The 18,732-nt window shown below is 34.0% G+C and overlaps 1 protein-coding gene across 12 annotated transcripts in view; it reads right to left on the bottom strand.

Moving 5' to 3' along the window:
* Positions 1-13,924: 13,924 nt before the first annotated feature.
* The window catches only part of LOC128224218 (argininosuccinate synthase-like), a 29,424-nt gene continuing 24,616 nt past the window's right edge, over positions 13,925-18,732 (bottom strand). For all 12 annotated transcript variants that reach the window (XM_052933996.1, XM_052933994.1, XM_052934001.1 and 9 more), the window contains one exon: positions 13,925-18,352. In XM_052933996.1, the coding sequence (XP_052789956.1) occupies positions 18,298-18,352 (55 nt within the window). In that variant the 3' untranslated portion in view covers positions 13,925-18,297. The remainder of the gene's footprint in view (positions 18,353-18,732) is intronic.

Here is an 18,732-nt window from a genome sequence, read left to right as displayed (position 1 = left end):
AGTTACTAAGCTGTTTTAACGAGTTACTAAGTCGTTTTGAACGCGTTACTTAGTCATTTTAACAAGATACGTTCGTCGATTTAACGAGTTACTTAAAGGCGTTTTAACAAGATAAGTTTGTCGATTTAACGAGTTACTAAGTTGTTTTAACGATTAACTCAGCTGTTTTAACGAGTTACAAAGTCAGTTTAAAGAGTAACTAAGTCGTTTTAATGAGACATGTTCGTCGTTTTAACGAGTTACTTAAAGGCGTTTTAACGAGTTAGTAAATCGTTTTAACGAGATAAAAAATAACACGTATGTCACCTCTATTCCATCGTACATTTTATCTTGTTTACTTTTAATTACTTTACACCAAAAACTAAGAACAAAGGGCCGTTTCGGTAGATCTTAGTTGATTTTAGTTGTGGAAATTACAGTCGAAACTCGTTGGCTCGATATCGCATGGCTCGATATCCTCGCTGGCTCGAACTGGATTAAAAGGATCGATTTTTTTACTTTATGTATATATCAAATTCGATCGATATCTTGAGGGTCGAAATTTGTCCACACTCGATGTCATTTTCGCGGTCCCTAGTAAGAGTTTCATACTTTGTTTTGATTGGTTGCCTCGATGTCATTTTCGCGGGCTCGGGTAAGAATTTCACACCTTGATTTGTTTGCTTAAGCCGTGGCGCTAATCGATTAGATTTGCTTGAGTGGTATCTTAATTATTATCAAATTTAAATGGTTAAACAGCTTGTATCTTAGTGTCATAGTTTCATTAATGTGCTACAAATTTCAGGGAATTGAACTTTTGCCAATATTAAAATAAAAAAGAGGTTGAGGAAATAAAAAGAAATCAATGTGTTGCTATTTGTGGCGTTTATACAGATTAAAGATATTTATTGAACGGGCCAAAGCTTATTACATTATGACGAATAGGTAATACACCTATGGCCGCATAAATTAATAATTTGTTCTTCGGATTTGGGCCGAGAAATACAAATGAAGCGAGCGAGCGAAATAAAATCGCTAATACGATGTGTATGTTAAAAAGCCATATTCATAAACAGTTATAAATGACGGGCCGGGGGTCTATCGGTAAGACACTTGATAATCATCTCATTTTTGGTTCGCAGGTACGATCTCCCGCCTCACCACTATAAAGTACTAACCCTCTTTCGGGCATAACCAGGTATCCATGTGGATGGATAATATTAATAATATCTGTCATGTGTTCCCGTTCCGGATAGATAAATCCGACCCGAGGGCACCTGCGTTGCCAGGTAACGAGGCTTGCTGAGTTACCGGCTACGCAGCGTGCCCGAGGGTCGGATTTTTCTATCCGGAACGGACACACAGGATAGATATTTTTTCTAGCATACCTTTAATTACATTTTTTGTGAAGAAAATACATAAGAAAGCGCGTTTTTGTACATTTCACCAAAAAGCGCGTGCGATGATGTTTACTGACGTCATGACGCGCAGTAATTTGTATTCACCGCATACGTCAGTAAGTTCCTTCGATATCAAGGGTTATTTTGTTTTATTTTTAAGGAATATTTTTGTAAAGTTAATGTAAATCGAACTCATCTATTGAAATCTCATAACTATGGTTACATTTAGTGTTTAATAAAAGAAAATGAAATTATTACATCACAGCACGTGACTCATCTGGCATGGGGGGATGCCAGACGGAGTTTTCCAGCACTATCCGGTGTGCTAGATATGTATATATAAGACAAGTAGACCCATTCAGGGTTGAGCATGCTTTTCTCTGAAGGGATCTGTTGGCCTTGTTGGCCTCGCCGTTACAGTAATATGGCTTGTTTTATTGATCTTTTATAGACAAGTAATGCTTAATTGGAATCCCAATATGAAAAAATTGCCCAAAATTGCAACAGAACAATTCAATTAATTGTACTTAAAATATTTGCCAAAATTGTAAAAATCCAGTCTACATTATAGTATTTTGAATATTTTTTCCGTGAATAATTTTTTGGGGGCTTCTCAAACACTGTAATTTAAGTTATATACGTGTATACAGTATTGATATCCCCAGCATGCACAATTAGGTTATGCATCATCTTTTTTAATTGTTAATTTTAACATACAAGTAAATCTTGCGAATTACACCTATCTTTGTCTAGTCAATGATAGAGAATAATTAGTAGTAGATTTCAAATCTAGGCATTTAAGGCTGGGGCTTAACACCGTCCCATAATACAGCCGGGCTAGCCCCGTGTCCATCATGCCAGGATCATTATAGTAACTTTATCTTGTTGGGCATTTAATACTTGACTAGTCCAAATAAACAGCCGCTCCAGAGTATTTGACGATTTTTGTTTTGGCGACTCTCCATGTCCATATCCCACTTGTTTTCCTAGTCAAGACTGATATTTCCCAGCACTTAACTTAAGTCTTAAGTATATTGAGCTTCAAGATGTCACGCACCTGCTAGATAATTCCAATGCTTTGTTGACAGAAGCGGATTGGAATAACTTAATAAGGGTTTAATGAAACACTTGTGTAATTAAACAATAGTATTGGCTAAAGATAATTTATGTGTAACTTTTGTGTTTTTATTTAACAATGCAGTGTTCAATATTGAAGTGTTAGTTACAGTTGAAGAAAATATTTTACGGTGGTATGAATCAGTCAACATGGAATTAAGGGAACAAAATAAATACTAAAACGCTAAAAGAGTACCCTAAACGCACATTCATTTTGGCTAAAACTTGGCATGTTCAAATCTTGAATGATTTGTTTTTTGCAAAAAAATGACAACTGTGACTCACAGTGCGAGCCATTTTGAGTCATTATCATTATTTTTTACATCTATATTTACATCCATTATTAACATGTACTGATCTCAAACTTGTAGTTTAAGGGCACGAAGCAAAGCGACGTTATTAATGTTTGGATTTCCGTGTTTTACTGTCATTTCACTTTTAATAGTGGGTGGCCATGACCTTTCACCAGATGTATTTCAGCCATTAATGATATTGCGTTAAATTCAGCCAATATGACCAAAGGTGATGATGTCATTCATTATTTATTCTTAATTCACATTCTAAGCACTAACCATCCATGATTATACTTTAGCTTGATGCCGTAAATCCAACTTGACTTCGGAAATTCCACGGACATTTGTTGATTCGTCCGCCATCTTGAATAAACCGGTTCATTTTGGGTCAGGTCTTTAACACATCGTATTTTAATGTTTCTAACTTGAAGAGTTTATGATATAAGATTGTTTAAAATTATTTCGTTAGTTCAAAGTATTGAAATCATTCTGTTTAGCAACAACGCACTTCAGCATTCAGTACATAATATTTTTAGTTAGAACTACTGCGTCCCTCGCATGGATATATTTCATGTAAGGTGATTTGGATGGTATTAGCGATGAAAGTATATTAGTGAATTAGTGGAAGACAGAGGTCGGTATTTGCGCATTGATATATCACTATGTTTTTGCGTTGCAAGCTGCATATGGTCAACATAGTGCTGAGTTTGATACCTTTTGTACTTTTGTTTACATATTATTTGAAAATCGGCAGCAACAACAAAATCCATATTCGTATTGAAAACAATAAATACCGAACTATTTCCATCGCCGCTGATATTAGCTATATGAGTAATTTGGTCTGTATTTTGGACGGCTGATGTGCCTACTTAGGACGGGCCCTGAGGGGCACCGTCCAAAAATCGGAATGGGATTATCTTATTAAAAGTTAACGTTTATTTCATAGCGAGAAAAGCGAAGAAAACTCAAAGAAAATCAAAGAATGAGATACTTATATCTAAAATTTATTTCAAAGCGATTGCAGAGGAGCTAAACATGAGGAGAAAGCTCAAGGAAACACCGTCAGGAAATACTATCCTTTTTAATGTTCTTGTTTGTATTGAAAAAAGTGCTATTTTTATAGCTTGACATGTACCATATGTATTTAATATCGATATATAATATTGTCTAACTTCGAGCATTGCAATTTAGTGTGTGCATGATGAGTTCGATAAGTAAATGAATAATAAACTATTGTATACTGAGATATCAAAGTAAAAGAAAGGTGTGATTTTTTCGCATAACAACTAGACATTTCGAAAGACTTATCAAATGCATTTTAAAAGAACTACAACATATTTTATTTTATATACAGTGATTGTATCAAATCTGTATCATCAAATGCCTGAGCTATTTAAAGTGTTGTTGTTGTTGTTGTTGTTGTTGTTGTTGTTGTTGTTGTTGTTGTTTGTATTTAACGGTATTAAATGCTAACATAGATCACCATACACATTTTTATTTTTGTTTATTTCTTCACATTAAATACTGAACATCTAAAATAAATTATAAAGTTGTGATCTTGTTAGGTTATAAATTTATAGAGGAATGAAATATATTCAACTAGCTAAAAAAATGAAAAAGCAATATCTTTAAAGCAATACAAACAATTTGCAATATAACGTCATAATAATTACGTTAAAGTATGTTAAATGCAAATTTGATTTAGCTTCAGCATTTTAATATGATTGAAGAACTATTCAAATAAAAGAAATAAAAGTTTGTGATATTTCTTTATTTTTTTCAAGATTTAATTATTTCTGCTCTTTTATTCAAAATCAATTTTAAAATGATTTTCAATTAGACGATTTGGCATTGCATAATCTAATTAGTTTATTTTTCAATACACGGAATACACTTCCAAAACGATTGACAGTTTCCTTTATTAAAAGTGTAGCCTGAAGCAATATGTTCGGTGCGCTTCTGACGTTTTTGTTGCAAACCAACGTCAGACAGTGCACCCGTATATTACCCGGAAACATCAAAAAGTTCGATGTAATAATTGAAGTTTGGGGGTATATAATCGAGCAAAATTAAAATCAAATCACTTCTGAATCGGATAGTCACAAAGTAAGTAGACTTGCAATGTTTTCAGTAAATAAACAGTATTTTCAAAAATTTGTATGCAATGGTTGCTATATTAAAATACATTTTATTAAAGTAATTTAAATGATTTTTATATGATTTCATTCAACATATTTATTTACTAACATTAGCTGTAGTGATCCAAATAATAATAATAATAATAATAATAATAATAATGATAATAATGATAATAATAATAATAATAATAATAATAATAATAATAATAATAATAATAATAATAATAATAAAATAATAATAATAATAATAATAATAATAATAATAATTATATTATAATTACTTTTATTATTATTATTATTATTATTATTATTATTATTATTATTATTATTATTATTACCTAGTTTAGATAATTATTTTTATATTTTTATTTTTGATAAATTGATAATTTTTATACAAAGGCAATACAATTTATGTCATCTTGAGAAGCATGGTTCGCACACTATCTGGCGAAAAGCAACAACGCAATTTTTTAAATGTTTGCACGCGCTGAATATGACATGAATTCACTGCAGATCTTTTAGGACGGTATTATTTACTAGCTATTTAAATCAACATCTTTCAAATATATCATCGCTTTAATAAATAGCACAAAGCTATTAACAAATGCATAACGTACGTGACTTTGTTACATTTTACATTACCTTAAATCTATTTATATCTCATTGTTTCTATTTATAGCACAAAACCAGCACCATGAAATCCATCGCCGTCCTTGCCCTCGCCGTTGCCTGTATGGTTGGTCTGGCTGCTGCCCAGTACGGCTACGGCTATCCTCAACAGAGCAGCTCTGGTATCGGAAATGGCGGATGTAAGTGCTTTTGTTTTGTTTTGAAACTTATTCTCACTTTGATTTCCTTACCTTTTCAATAGCTTCAAACTGTATTACACTTAAAGCGATTTATATAACTGTTTTGACATGCTTTGCAAAGCAATACTTCATTCCGTTAGTAACGTGGTTTTCTGTTTTCAATATCCTATTCTGAAAAACTTTAACTCTTCTCGAATCGCTTTCGCCCCGTCCATTTTAACCTTTTAACGCGTAATACTAATAGGCTACCTGTCAATCAAATCTCATACGCCCCGCCCATTATTTCAGTCCTCGCTCTGATTGGACTGTTGGTGTTAGTGATGTTCCTCTTCAACGGCAACAGCAGCAGCTCTGGAAGCACCACTCTAATCTACGGAAACTTCTCTGGACCGTAAGTATACTGATGTCAACTATTACAAATCACACATAAGCTTATCGAATTGTTCTAACGGGACTTTAATAAGTTCGAGAGCATGGTGCCTGGCGCTCTTTTCATACATAGAATACACATAAATTAACAGAGTATTGACAGAAAATGCATCAACAATTTAATACATAAGGTACAATAATCTTTATTTTAAGTTGATAAAATAAAAGTAAATAATAGCTCGATGATCTATTTTCCGACATGAATATCAAACATTCATAACATATCAAACATACGTATTTTCTACTTACATCAATTTTACAATATGTTTCATTTTATTTTCAGAACTGGTGGCAAGTAAGCGGTGACCTTCACCCTTTATGGCCGGATACCTCTTCACAACCTACGTCATTTCCGGATTATCATTTACGATTCCAGGATTGTGATTTTACTCGCTTAGCAACTGTGATGGCAATGTTTCATGGGCATAAAATAAATCATCCATATCATCAATATCTTGTTTTCTTATATCGGTAACCTGAATGTTCGGGCATACTAACGTGCCATACTATAGATGTACTATATCGTTATGGAATGATTTGGGAAGATGATCACTTGAATGCATTGTACATGATCAACCACAAGTATATGGTTAAACAATCAACTGGCTTCATATAACTTCGACAAACAATAGGGTGTGACCACTTATCATTAAAAGCACGGATAGAAATAAATGATAGAAATCAAAGAATGATTTTAGCGATAATAACACTTTTATTAAAACTCTTACCGGAGCGTGGACGACCAGTGATGACCTATCCGCACTAGTTGTAAATCACGAAAAAAAAGTGTTAGCGCTCTGGCAAGATTAAATGGCGCACCCGGCGCCCTAACCCCCTAGTTTACATTTTATTTTAATTTAGGATAAAAAGGTGTTTCTCGATAGGCGGAGGGAGGGCTACCCGCAACTTCCACTGCCAACATTGTAAATCAAATCAATCTCGGCCAAAGGATATACTTAAAGAAGCTGTAAACCACCAGTCACGTGCTCCTCCATAGGAAATTTTATAAAACCATCCCTGAATATGCGCCGTGTAATCAACTATCAACGAACTCGTCACGAAAGTGACCGGGAATGCACGGAGAGCCCACAGAAACCGATTTGCTCTCCGTAATAATAGTTTATTATTAAAACTCAGCTATTATTTATAAGGGAAGAAAAACTAAAAAATACAATTGAAGCGCCTTAGTATGAGTTAATGATGGAATTTACTTTTAAGCGGGAATAGAGGAGAAAAAACTCATGGAACACCGCTATGGCATTTTATCAGATGATTTCCACTGATTTAAAGACATTAATCAGACAACAAAAATTGATTTGTTTGTTTCAAACATTGATGATATCAAATTGATATATTTCACTGTTTGCAAATGATAGCCTGTTTTCACGTCGAAATCAAATATCAGCGCGTACAGGGCTGGGACACAATTTGAACTTCGTCATTTTCGAAATGACGTTACTTTTGCATACAATTTGGAGCGCTTTTCTGAAAATTTACAATTAAATGTCCTTTCACATTCTTTTATGCATGTAATAAAAAAAACAATTGTTTGTTTTAGATTGAGATATATTGCAATATATTTCACCTCGTGAACACCAAACGTGAATAATTTACCACGGACTGCGCCACTCGTCAAATATAAATATTGGTGCTCACTTGAATGAAATTAGAGGAAAAACTCATAGAATGGCATTATAATACTAAAATTTATTGGTAAGCGGACATAGAGGACATAACTGAAATATCATCGCAACGGTATAATAGTGTTGGGAATCGGTTCCGGTTTGACTATCTAAAATCGGTTCCACTAAAGTAACCGATTACCAATAGCACAATCGGTTTTTGACAAGACCTTAATTTAGTTTTATTATTGTGCAATAACCTGTAGTCCTTAACCATGCTTATGGTATGTGTATGTTATGATGTTCGAAGTTATTTATTGTTCTTGTTGCTTTCGGTAATATTGTTAACAATAACAACTGAACATTTCCGAATGTAAGATTAGATTGGCAGACATTGCCCGAACGCAAATAACAAGAGGAAGGAAGAAAAACAACTCACCGATATAATCGATGATCGTTTATGACCAAATACAATCGACTGTCAGACCCAACCAATCATTTTTCTATTATAATCGATCATCGAAACATCACTTTATCACATGCTTACCCTTGTTTTCCATTACGAATATATTTTTTTATCTTACACATGTGTAAGTACCATATCAGACATTTCTATTGGCTAGACTAATCACAAGCGACCTAGATATCCCTCCGCATTGTTTGTAAACAAATTGGTTTAAACTCCAACACATACTTACCTCAATAATTAAGCTGTAGGACTTTCGGGGGACAAATGGCTAACGAATCATAGTACCAGAAAGCATCTTGTTAAAAAAATCTGATAACAATGTTCCGCCAACCAGATAATGCAAATCACTAGTCACAGAAATATCCAGTTTGTCAACAAATACAGCCACATTATTGACAAACAACACAAGAACATTTCAAACATTTCCATCTTGACAAACACAGGCAATATGCAACCAATGTCATTTGCTTGCCAGATTAATCAGCTGTCGGTTACCAAACAAACAAATCCGAATTCCGCAGCACAGGCTTCTCCTTACACATCCCATGACGGCTAGAACATCATGTTCTCTGGAAACATTCTTGTAGGAACTTTTTCAACATCAACATCCATGCAGTACAGAGTAAAGCTTCGCCGTATTCATCTGCATATTGTGAAACTCCATGTACACTAAGAAAACGATGCAAAATCATCGTAGAAAGCCACAGCGAATAACTTTTAAATCCGTGCACACAGTAAAACTTGACAGACCGATGTAGGTCACATTAACCGCGTAAATGCAAGTACTCTCAGTGTGACGTCATCAAATTGTGTACTTATTGGTGAGTTTTTGGCTAAAATTGTTCGTTATTTATGTTGTTGGATATTTTAATAGACATTTTTATATTTGCGACTTGTTATAAAGCGGTTTATCAGAATTAAAACTTGGTAACTGCTAGCTTTTTTGTCATTTTCTTTTGGAACTAATTATTTGGCGTATCGTTGACATTCCACTCTGAGTGCTTTGGCTGTCAAACAATTGGTTCAGGAAATGGAACTAAATTGGTTATAAAAAACCCGTTCTAAACATGTGATAAAAATGTCTGACACGAGTTGTCATTTAATACAAGATTTTATTAAACGAGTTCATGAAATTTGTTAGTAAGCCAGCCTCGGGCGAGGCACTGGTGCGAACCGCATCTGGGCATAGGAAATATGAATGAATGTGTTTAAACAGTGTACGCAACTTACAAATGTGACGGGCTACGACATTTCTTGCATGCCTTTGGTCCTTATTCAGACATCCTACTATTGACTTCATTAAAAAAGCAAACCTTATGCATAATTCCTGTATATTTTACATACATATGATTAACCTCTTTCGTTTGGAATGACATCAGAATTGAATCTGACAGGGTTGCCACGAATTTGTATTGCTTGTATAAGCTCATGTCACTAATCAAATTTTCATTTACCCACAGTTAACATTTTATTTATAATGAGAAATAAAAAAATCCCCATTTTAAATGCGGCATAATTACTAAAGAAACGTACTTGTTTTTCGTGTTTTACTCTTGTGTTAGCGTATATTTCTTACGTTCAAATTATTGCACAGATCCATTTTAACAGCTTCCGGTTTGGCCGTCGGCCAATGACTATCGAAACCCGGCCGTGACTTAGCCGTTTTGACTTTGGCAAGGGGCTGTATTGATAAAGCTTTTAAGTGAAATTTTCATCTTAGTAAAACATTTTCTATTTTTAACAATAAATAATCTAAATTCTCTCTATTTTTCATTAAATATATTCTCATACTTTGATTATTTTTAACCCTTTTCTTGCCCTTGTTCATGTTTTCGTTATAAAAACATAGCTTAAAAGTTTTCTTTCAATTCAACGTAGAGATAAACTACATTTTTTCACGTTGAAACGTTGCACTCAGATACTTTATGAAAACGGCCACGGAAAGGATCAGACCCAATGCTAGCCTTTATGGTAAAATTCATGGGAACCGCTTGGAGATGGCATTCTTGTTTAGGTCTTCATTGAGACAAACCGCATTTCTTGTTTTCTTTCAAAAAGCCAAAACTCTTTGGAACTTTTTGAAAATGATAAATAAAATAATAAAAAAAACTTTTACGCGCCTGTTTTATATTTTAAGAAATTATAATATTTAGCATTCATTTAAAAAAAGGAAATACTGAACATAAGATCTGTTTTTATAGGATTTTATCAGAGGAAACTGACTTTTTGATATTACCAAGTTTCCAAGTTTATTTAACATCACTCATGTCATCATATTACGGACACCTATATTTATTTGAGAGAAAAATATCAGAAAAATATTGACCGTACATTTGTAAAAGACAATTTATTAAGACATTGTAAAACAGCACGAAAAAGTTGTAATTTTACAATATCAAATAAAAATCTTACAATGATCGAGCCGCGTCTTTTTTAAACCTGACGCCACCCCCTAACAGATGCGGTGTAAAAATACTGTTTATTATATATTGAGAATAGAGTAAAAAAACTGAAAAAAAAACACCGTAAAGGTGTTGTATTATTAAAAAAGGGCTAGTTTTTGCTTATATAAGATTTTTTTTTTAATATTTAAGTAAAAGTAAAATGTTTATACAGGCCCCAATTTCTTGAAACTTCTTAAGCTTAACACGCTTAAGTAGCTTTTTTCAATAAGCCAAAATACATACTGAAGTTGAACTTTGAGAACTGAAAAATGGTTTATTGTGATTATCATAAAGATAATTTCTATCTAAAGTATAAAAACTCTTAAAGAAGTTAATATTACGCAATTCACAGAAAACCAAAAATAATGAGATTAGCTTAATCCTGTTATAAGGGACTTAAGAAGTTTCGAGAAAATGGGTCAAGATTAGCATATGCAATATGTACGTAACACCAATATTGGTGAAATTGTGTGCAGTGCACTGCATTGTCTACGTTTTAAGCTGCACTCCCACGGATATACCTTTTTACAACTTTTGTTTTTCTTGAAGAGACCAAATTTTGGGGTAAATGCAAACCAATGATATAAGATTGCTGACAATAACTCAGATCGTAGATTTTCATATTTCCGTTCGAAAACTAATGTTTTTGGCTTAAACCGCGGTTTAAGAAAAATGCATAAAACATCATTTTTGAACTTGAATATAATAATCTGCGATCTAAGTCATTGTCAGCGGTCTTATATAACTGGTTTCCATGGATTTTCGCAAAAATTGGCTCGTTCCAAGACAAAAAAATAAAAAAGTTGTCAAAACTTTCAATCTGTGAGAGTGCAGCTTTAACACTTAAATAGATTAATTAACTTTTGAAATTAAGTATATTAGGATATCCAAGTTAATGAATTAAGTCTCATACAAACTAGTCATTAAGAAAGACTCAAAAACGACCTTGTATTATATACAGTGATTTTATCAACCCTCTTCAAATGTATTAGAAAATATCGGAGATATTTAAGTACTTTTTAAATAAACGATATTTATCCAATCATTATAAATATTACCTTTTAATAACGTTGCCTAAAATAAAATCATTAAACATATAAAATAAATATTATTTATGGAGAAATAAAAATATACCTGTCTACTTTAAAAGAGAAAATATAAATCTTTAAGTAAAGCAAACTGCTCATTTCAACCATTTGTAATTTGAAAATCATTTTCGTACAAATTTGTTAATTGCACAATTCACTCTTCTTAAGCGTTTTGATATGAAAAGATACTAACAAAAAGTGTGTGTTCTATTTTCTTTTCATTTTTTTTAAAAAGGGTATTTTTTCTCCTTTTATCTAGATTCAATTTTAAAATTATTTTCAATTCGTCGATTTTTCATTACGTAATATAATTAGTTTATTTTCCAATACACGGAATACACATCCAAAAACTGTCGGACGTTTTCGTTGCGTTGTAAACCACTGTCAGACAGTGCACCCGTATCGTACCCGGAAACGTCAATAACTTCGATGTAATAATTGAAGTTTGGGGGTATATAATCGAGCAAATTTAAGTTCTAATCACTTCTGAATCGGATAGTCACAAAGTAAGTAGACTTACAATGGTTTCATTTAGTTAACAGTATCTAAATAATTTAAAATTATTTTATATTATTTTCGCTCACATTATTTTACAAAATTTAGCAGTTTTAACAAGAATATGATTTTATCAGTATTTAAGCGGGCTCATTTGAATAGTTTATATAATTGAACATGCATGTGATATAGTTTGAAGGCTTTATATTATTGTATAAATAAGAAACATTTAGATTCAATTTTCAATAATTTGAGTGTTTTAAATAGATAGCTAATACAGTTCAAAATTAACGAAGTATGCTATTTCGAAATGTAGGGTTTGAACACTTTTTGGCGAAAATTAAAAACTTTAAATATTTGTTCGCGCTAAAATTGCATCCCGTGTGAACTAGAAAATTGCATATTAATGTATTTATTAATAAAAAATACACAATTACATTCAGTGCATTACATAGCAAATTCGCACATTTTTCTCTTTTGATTATTTTCAATTCAATACCAGGGCATTTAAAACAATAATTTTTAGTCTATCTATATCTCATTGCTTTAACAAATAGCACATAACTATCATCGTATGTAAAACTTGCATGACCTTCTTTACCTTACAAAAGTATTAATATCTTATTGCACAAAACCAACGCCATATGTAAGACTTGCATGACTTTGTGTATGCCTTACAAATCTATTTATATCACACTGTTTCTATTCATAGCACAAAACCAGCACCATGAAATCCATCGCCGTCCTTGCCCTCGCCGTTGCCTGTATGGTTGGTCTGGCTGCTGCCCAGTACGGTTACGGCTATCCCCAACAGAGCAGCGCTGGGATCGGAAATGGCGGATGTAAATGCTTTGTTTTTTTACTTTTCTTGATAACTTTTAATTTTTAATTTTTCCATTAGCTTTATCCTTAAGTATACTGGAATAATTCCGTTAAGTTTTAAATAGCGATAATTACACATTTCTATAACTGTTTTGGCGTGCAATGCTAGGCAATCTTTCAGAAGAGAGACTTAGTTAAACCAATTATGGTTAATTCTCAATTCTGTGATTTACTCACTGTTTATGCATTTCACCACTCTCTATTTTGTATGTATGTTAAGCATTTCTGTAGCTCAAATGCTTAATTACATCATGTAGATCAATATTTTATTTCTTTAACAATTTCCGTTATTTTATCTAATACCTAAGGCGTTAACCCTTTAACTTTTAAAAAGAAAATGTAATTAGTCACCTGTCAATCAAATCTCATACGCCCCGCCCATTTTTTCAGTCCTCGCTCTGATTGGACTGTTGGTGTTAGTAATGTTCCTCTTCAACGGCAACAGCGGCAGCTCTGGCAGCACCACCCTAATCTACGGAAACTTCTCTGGACCGTAAGTTTACCTATATTTACCATTATATTTCACTCTTCAGCTCATTGTTCTAACCCGAAATTGAGAGTAAATACGCGAAACACTTAAATAGGAGAATATTGCAACCGTGTATTTAAAAGCTGGAAACGCAAAACTATTAAATGATTGGTGAGTGCTAAAAGATCAAGTGACCAACTTTTGTCTCATTAGGTAGAAACACCGTGTTTTCTGCACCTTTCTTCCAAATTAAACTCGGTATCATTCATAAGACCCATTTTTTTTCGACATTTATTCATTCATTTTGGTATATTAAACATATTAATTGTGGAATATCTTATTTGGGAGTAAGAGTGCATCTTTAACAAAGCCTTGACAGAAACGCATCAACAATTAAACACACGTACGTTTCCAAAAGTTTATTTACTTACATTTATCTTAAAATATCAATCGTTTTATTTTCAGAACTGGTGGCAAGTAAGCGGTGACCTTCATCATTGATGGCCGGATACACGTCACAACCTACGTCATTTCCGGATTATTATTTACGATTCCAGGATTGTGATTTCACTCGCATGGCAACTGTGATGGCAATGTTTCATGGGCATAATAAAATCACCCATATCATCAATATCTTGTTTGTCCTCTATTTTAAAGCTGCACTCTCACAGATTGACAGTTTTGTCATTTTGTTTTGTTTTTGTCTCATAATTGGCTGATTTTGGTATATATGCCTTCAATTCAGTCATTTTACATAACTCACATTAGAACTCACATTAGAACACACATTCGAACTTACATTAGAACAGATTTCAATCGGTTGGGAAACTGCCGAAAATTCCATTAAATCGTAAAGCGTTAGTAACGCTTTTAGACATAAAACATCAATTTCGAACGTAAATATGAACAATTATTATCTGACCTTTTGTCAGCAATCTTGTATCTCTAGTTTCCACACGTTTACACAAAATTGGTTCATTCCAAGACGAAAAAATAAAGAAAGCTGTCAAAACGGACAATCTGCGAGAGTACAGGTACAGGTTTTAAGTTTCAGTTTAAGTTTGTAAGCAAAATCAGCCTGTATTTGGCATAACACAAACATCGAAATATATATAAAGATAGCATATAAAGATGACCATATCAAATGTTAAAGAAAGCTAAACAAAGATCATAAAATAGATCAAATAGATAAAGCCATCACCTCTCGTTGCGACAACATCAAGCGTATCATTTTCCAATGCATTAAAGCTGCACTCTCACAGATATACCATTTTTACAACTTTTTTTTATTTTTTGTCTTGGAAAGAGCAAAATTTTGCGTAAATATTTGTAAATTAATGATAAAAGGTTGCTGACAAAAAATCAGATCGTAGATTTTCATATTTCCGTTCGAAAATTAATATTTCATGGCCTAAACCGTTTAAAAAAAATGCATAAAACATCAATTTTTAAACTTAAATATAAAAATCTGCGATCTTATTTTTTGTCAGCAGTCTTATTTAACTGGTTTCCATGGATTTTTTCGCAAAAATTGGCTCGTTCCAAGACAAACCAAGAGATGTTTGTCAAACATTATGCCCCCCCCCCCCCCCTGAGCGCCATGTCAGGATTATATGGACAATTGAATGAAATATGCATGGACCGAAATGACAGCTGATTTGTTGCTGTTTTAAGATTATGACCATTAAAGTGTGAGGATAAAGTGTGTTATGACCGTCATGACCTTTGACTCTATGAACTCAAAATCCAGAGTCATTAGCTGGTCACCAGAAACCTAAATGTCAAGTTTGAGGGCCATGGGTGCAGGCATTGTCAAGTTATCAAAAGACAAGTTTTTTTTCGTTCAAGGTCACTGTGACCTTGACCTTTGACCCCTTAAATCATAAGGGGTCATCTACAAGTCAGATGCAACTCCAAGTCAAGTTTGAAGGCCATGGGTTCAGGCACTGTTGAGTTATCACTCGGACAACCTTTTACCATTCAAGATCACTGTGACCTTGACCTTTGGCTCTATGAATCCTAAAATCAATAAGGGTGATCTACTGGTCAGGCTTAACATCCATGTCAAGTTTAATGATCATAGGTTCAGGCATTGTCGAGATATCATTGGGGGAAGATTTGTTAACTTTTTTGCATTAAAGGTTACTGTGACATTGACCTTGGCCTGATGACCCCCAAAGTCGATAGGGGTCATCTACTTGGCAGGCCCAACCTTCATGTCAAGTTTGATGACCATAGGTCCAAGAATTGTCGAGTTTGCTTTCAAGGTCACTGTGACCTTGACCCCTAAAATCAATAGGGGTCATCTACTGTTCAGGCCCAACCTCCATGTCAAGTTTGAGGGCCATGGGTGTAGGCATTGTTGAGTTATCACTTGGACAACCTTTTATCATTCAAGGTCACTGTGACCTTGACCTTTGGCCCAATGACCCCTAAAAATTTTAGGAACAATCTTCTGGCCAGGCTCAACCTCCATGTCAAGTTTGAGGGCCATGGGTGCAGGCATTGTCGAGTTATCTCTCGGACAATCTTTTACCATTCCAGGTCACTGTGACATTGACCTTTGGCGCGATGAGCCCCAAAAACGATAGGGGTCATCTACTGGTCAGGCCCAACCTCCAAGTCAAGTTTGAGGGCCATGGGTGCAGGCATTGTTGAGTTATCACTCGAACAACCTTTTACCATTCAAGGTCACTGTGACCTTGACCTTTGACCCATTGAGCCCAAAAAACAATAGGGGTCATCTACTGGTCAGGCCCAACCCCCATGTCAAGTTTGAGGGCCATGGGTGCAGGCATTGTTGAGTTATCACTCGGACAAGCTTTAAAATTATATTACCATTAAAGGTCACTGTGACCTTGACCTTTGACCCGATGACCCCCAAAATCAATAGGGGTCATCTACTGGTCAGGCCCAACCTTCATGTGAAGTTTGATGATCATACGTCCAGGAATTGTTGAGTTATCACTCGGACAAGCTTTGGTCTACCGACGGACCGACCGACCGACCGACCGACATATCGACATGCCTGTGCAAAGCAATATACCCCTCTTCTTCGAAGGGGGGCATAAAAATTATAAAAAAATGTCAAAACGTTCAATCGGTGAGAGTGCAGTTTCAACAAAGAACATATAACATTGTATCAACACACAAAGCAACAGATTCAAGCGTATCAGAACGTTTTGTCAAAGCATTAAAGGGACTAGACACCAGATGGTCCAAAAATCGGCAAATACATTATTCCCACAAGTTAAGCATATAACTGCCAATACGAGCTAGTATGATGCCGACAATACATCATTGTACATTATTATAAGATTTTTTTTGCGTAATAGTCACGGGATTAGTACAGATAACATATACCAATGCTATTTTGAAATGAACTGGGATTTATGTGGTAGACAACCCTAGTAAATGTCGAATTTAAATAATTCTCAAAAACTGCGAAAGATACATGTGTCGAAAGTGATGTGATACATCAGTAAGTAAGATTCAATGCATTGTACACAACGATATGAATTTTATGTAAGTTTTAAACAATTCTCTTTTTTTTCTTGCAATTGCAGCAGCCATTTGTATAAAGCTTCAAAAAGTTGTCCACCGGTTATTTCTTGGCTAGTTGACCCATATAAGCTATTTGATTGGTTGGTAGTTATTAATGGATAAATATTGACCAATCAACAACATTTTGGATAACTTTGACCAAACCAAAATCTTAACCAGTTTTATACAATTGTATCATCTGGTGTCTAGTCCGTTTAGAGACGTTTTTACAGATTCCTAACAAACCGACTTAAAGTTCTCGACGTCATCATCTGGTGTCTAGTCCGTTTAGAGACGTTTTTACAGATTCCTATCAAACCGACTTAAAGTTCTCGACGTTATGGATAGTGTTGTCTCGGCGTTTATTTTATGGCGAGAATTTAGAAGAAAACTGATAGACCGAATCGCAAAATATCTTTACTAGTTAGCATTTACTTATATAGTGAGTTAAAAGAGTAAAAAAATCAAGAAACACCCTTATTGTATAATATTATTAAGTGTTAGCAATTATTTTATAGCGAGAATAGATGAAAATATAATTAATCGCTTACTTATTAATAGCTAGTCTATCCTAATGACATGTTCGTATATCTTGACGCTTATTTACGAGGTATATCCCGAAGCTAGTCGGAAATGGCCGAGTCGTGACGATTGATGGTTAATCAATTAAATTGCTTTATAAAACTAAGATCACGTGGTGAATTACACAAAAATGTATATCTTGAAGCTTATTTACGAGGTATATCCCGAAGCTTGCCGGAAATGGCCGAGTCGTTACGATTGATGGTTAATCAATTAAATGGCGTCAATAAACTAAGATCACGTGGTTATTAAGTTAATTATACAAAAATGTATATCTTGAAGCTTATTTACGAGGTCTATCCCGAAGCATGCCGGAAATGGCCGAGTCGTAACGATTGATGGTTAATCAATTAAATGGCTTTAATAAGCGAAGAACACGTCAAGTTAATGATACAAATCTCGTTTTTAAACTGAATGATATAAATCAAAGAAATACAACAGCGATTATAGTACTTCAAAATAGTATATTCAATTTTTAAAGCTGGGCATTTCCAAAAGCAGCAATTTCTTAAAGCTGGACTTTCCATAGCTGGACATTCTTAAAGCTGGACTTTGTCGAAGCTGGACTTTCTAAGTCTCTGGTACTCTCGAAGCCTTAAACAAGATAGTATAAGTTATAATTACAAATCTTCCTTGACTCCATTCGTTAAACGATCGTTAAATACAACCTACATTTTCAGCCCATGACATTGCAGATAGCTAATCATTAAGTTCTTGACTTAATCATTAACTAAAGATGATTTAAATGTTCACGGGTGTTAAAAGCAAAGTCCGCCTACTGCCACTCGTTCGATACGCACACCCTGTGTCAGATTTTGAGTTGGCAATGTATTAGCCAATGAGGTTGTATTCTAAGTCAGTTAGATGACCCAAAGTTATAATCCTAATGATTAAGAAGGGCTGGTTCGCAACACTCACTACGCACATTCTTAATCATTACGCAATTACTTCATGCCATCTAACTATTTATCATG

The sequence above is a fragment of the Mya arenaria genome, chromosome 17, assembly GCF_026914265.1.
Source record: "Mya arenaria isolate MELC-2E11 chromosome 17, ASM2691426v1".
NCBI classification, from domain to species: Eukaryota; Metazoa; Mollusca; class Bivalvia; order Myida; family Myidae; genus Mya; species Mya arenaria.
The sequence above is the reverse complement of the archived record's forward strand: the minus strand, read 5'-3'. Positions and strand labels throughout refer to the sequence as shown.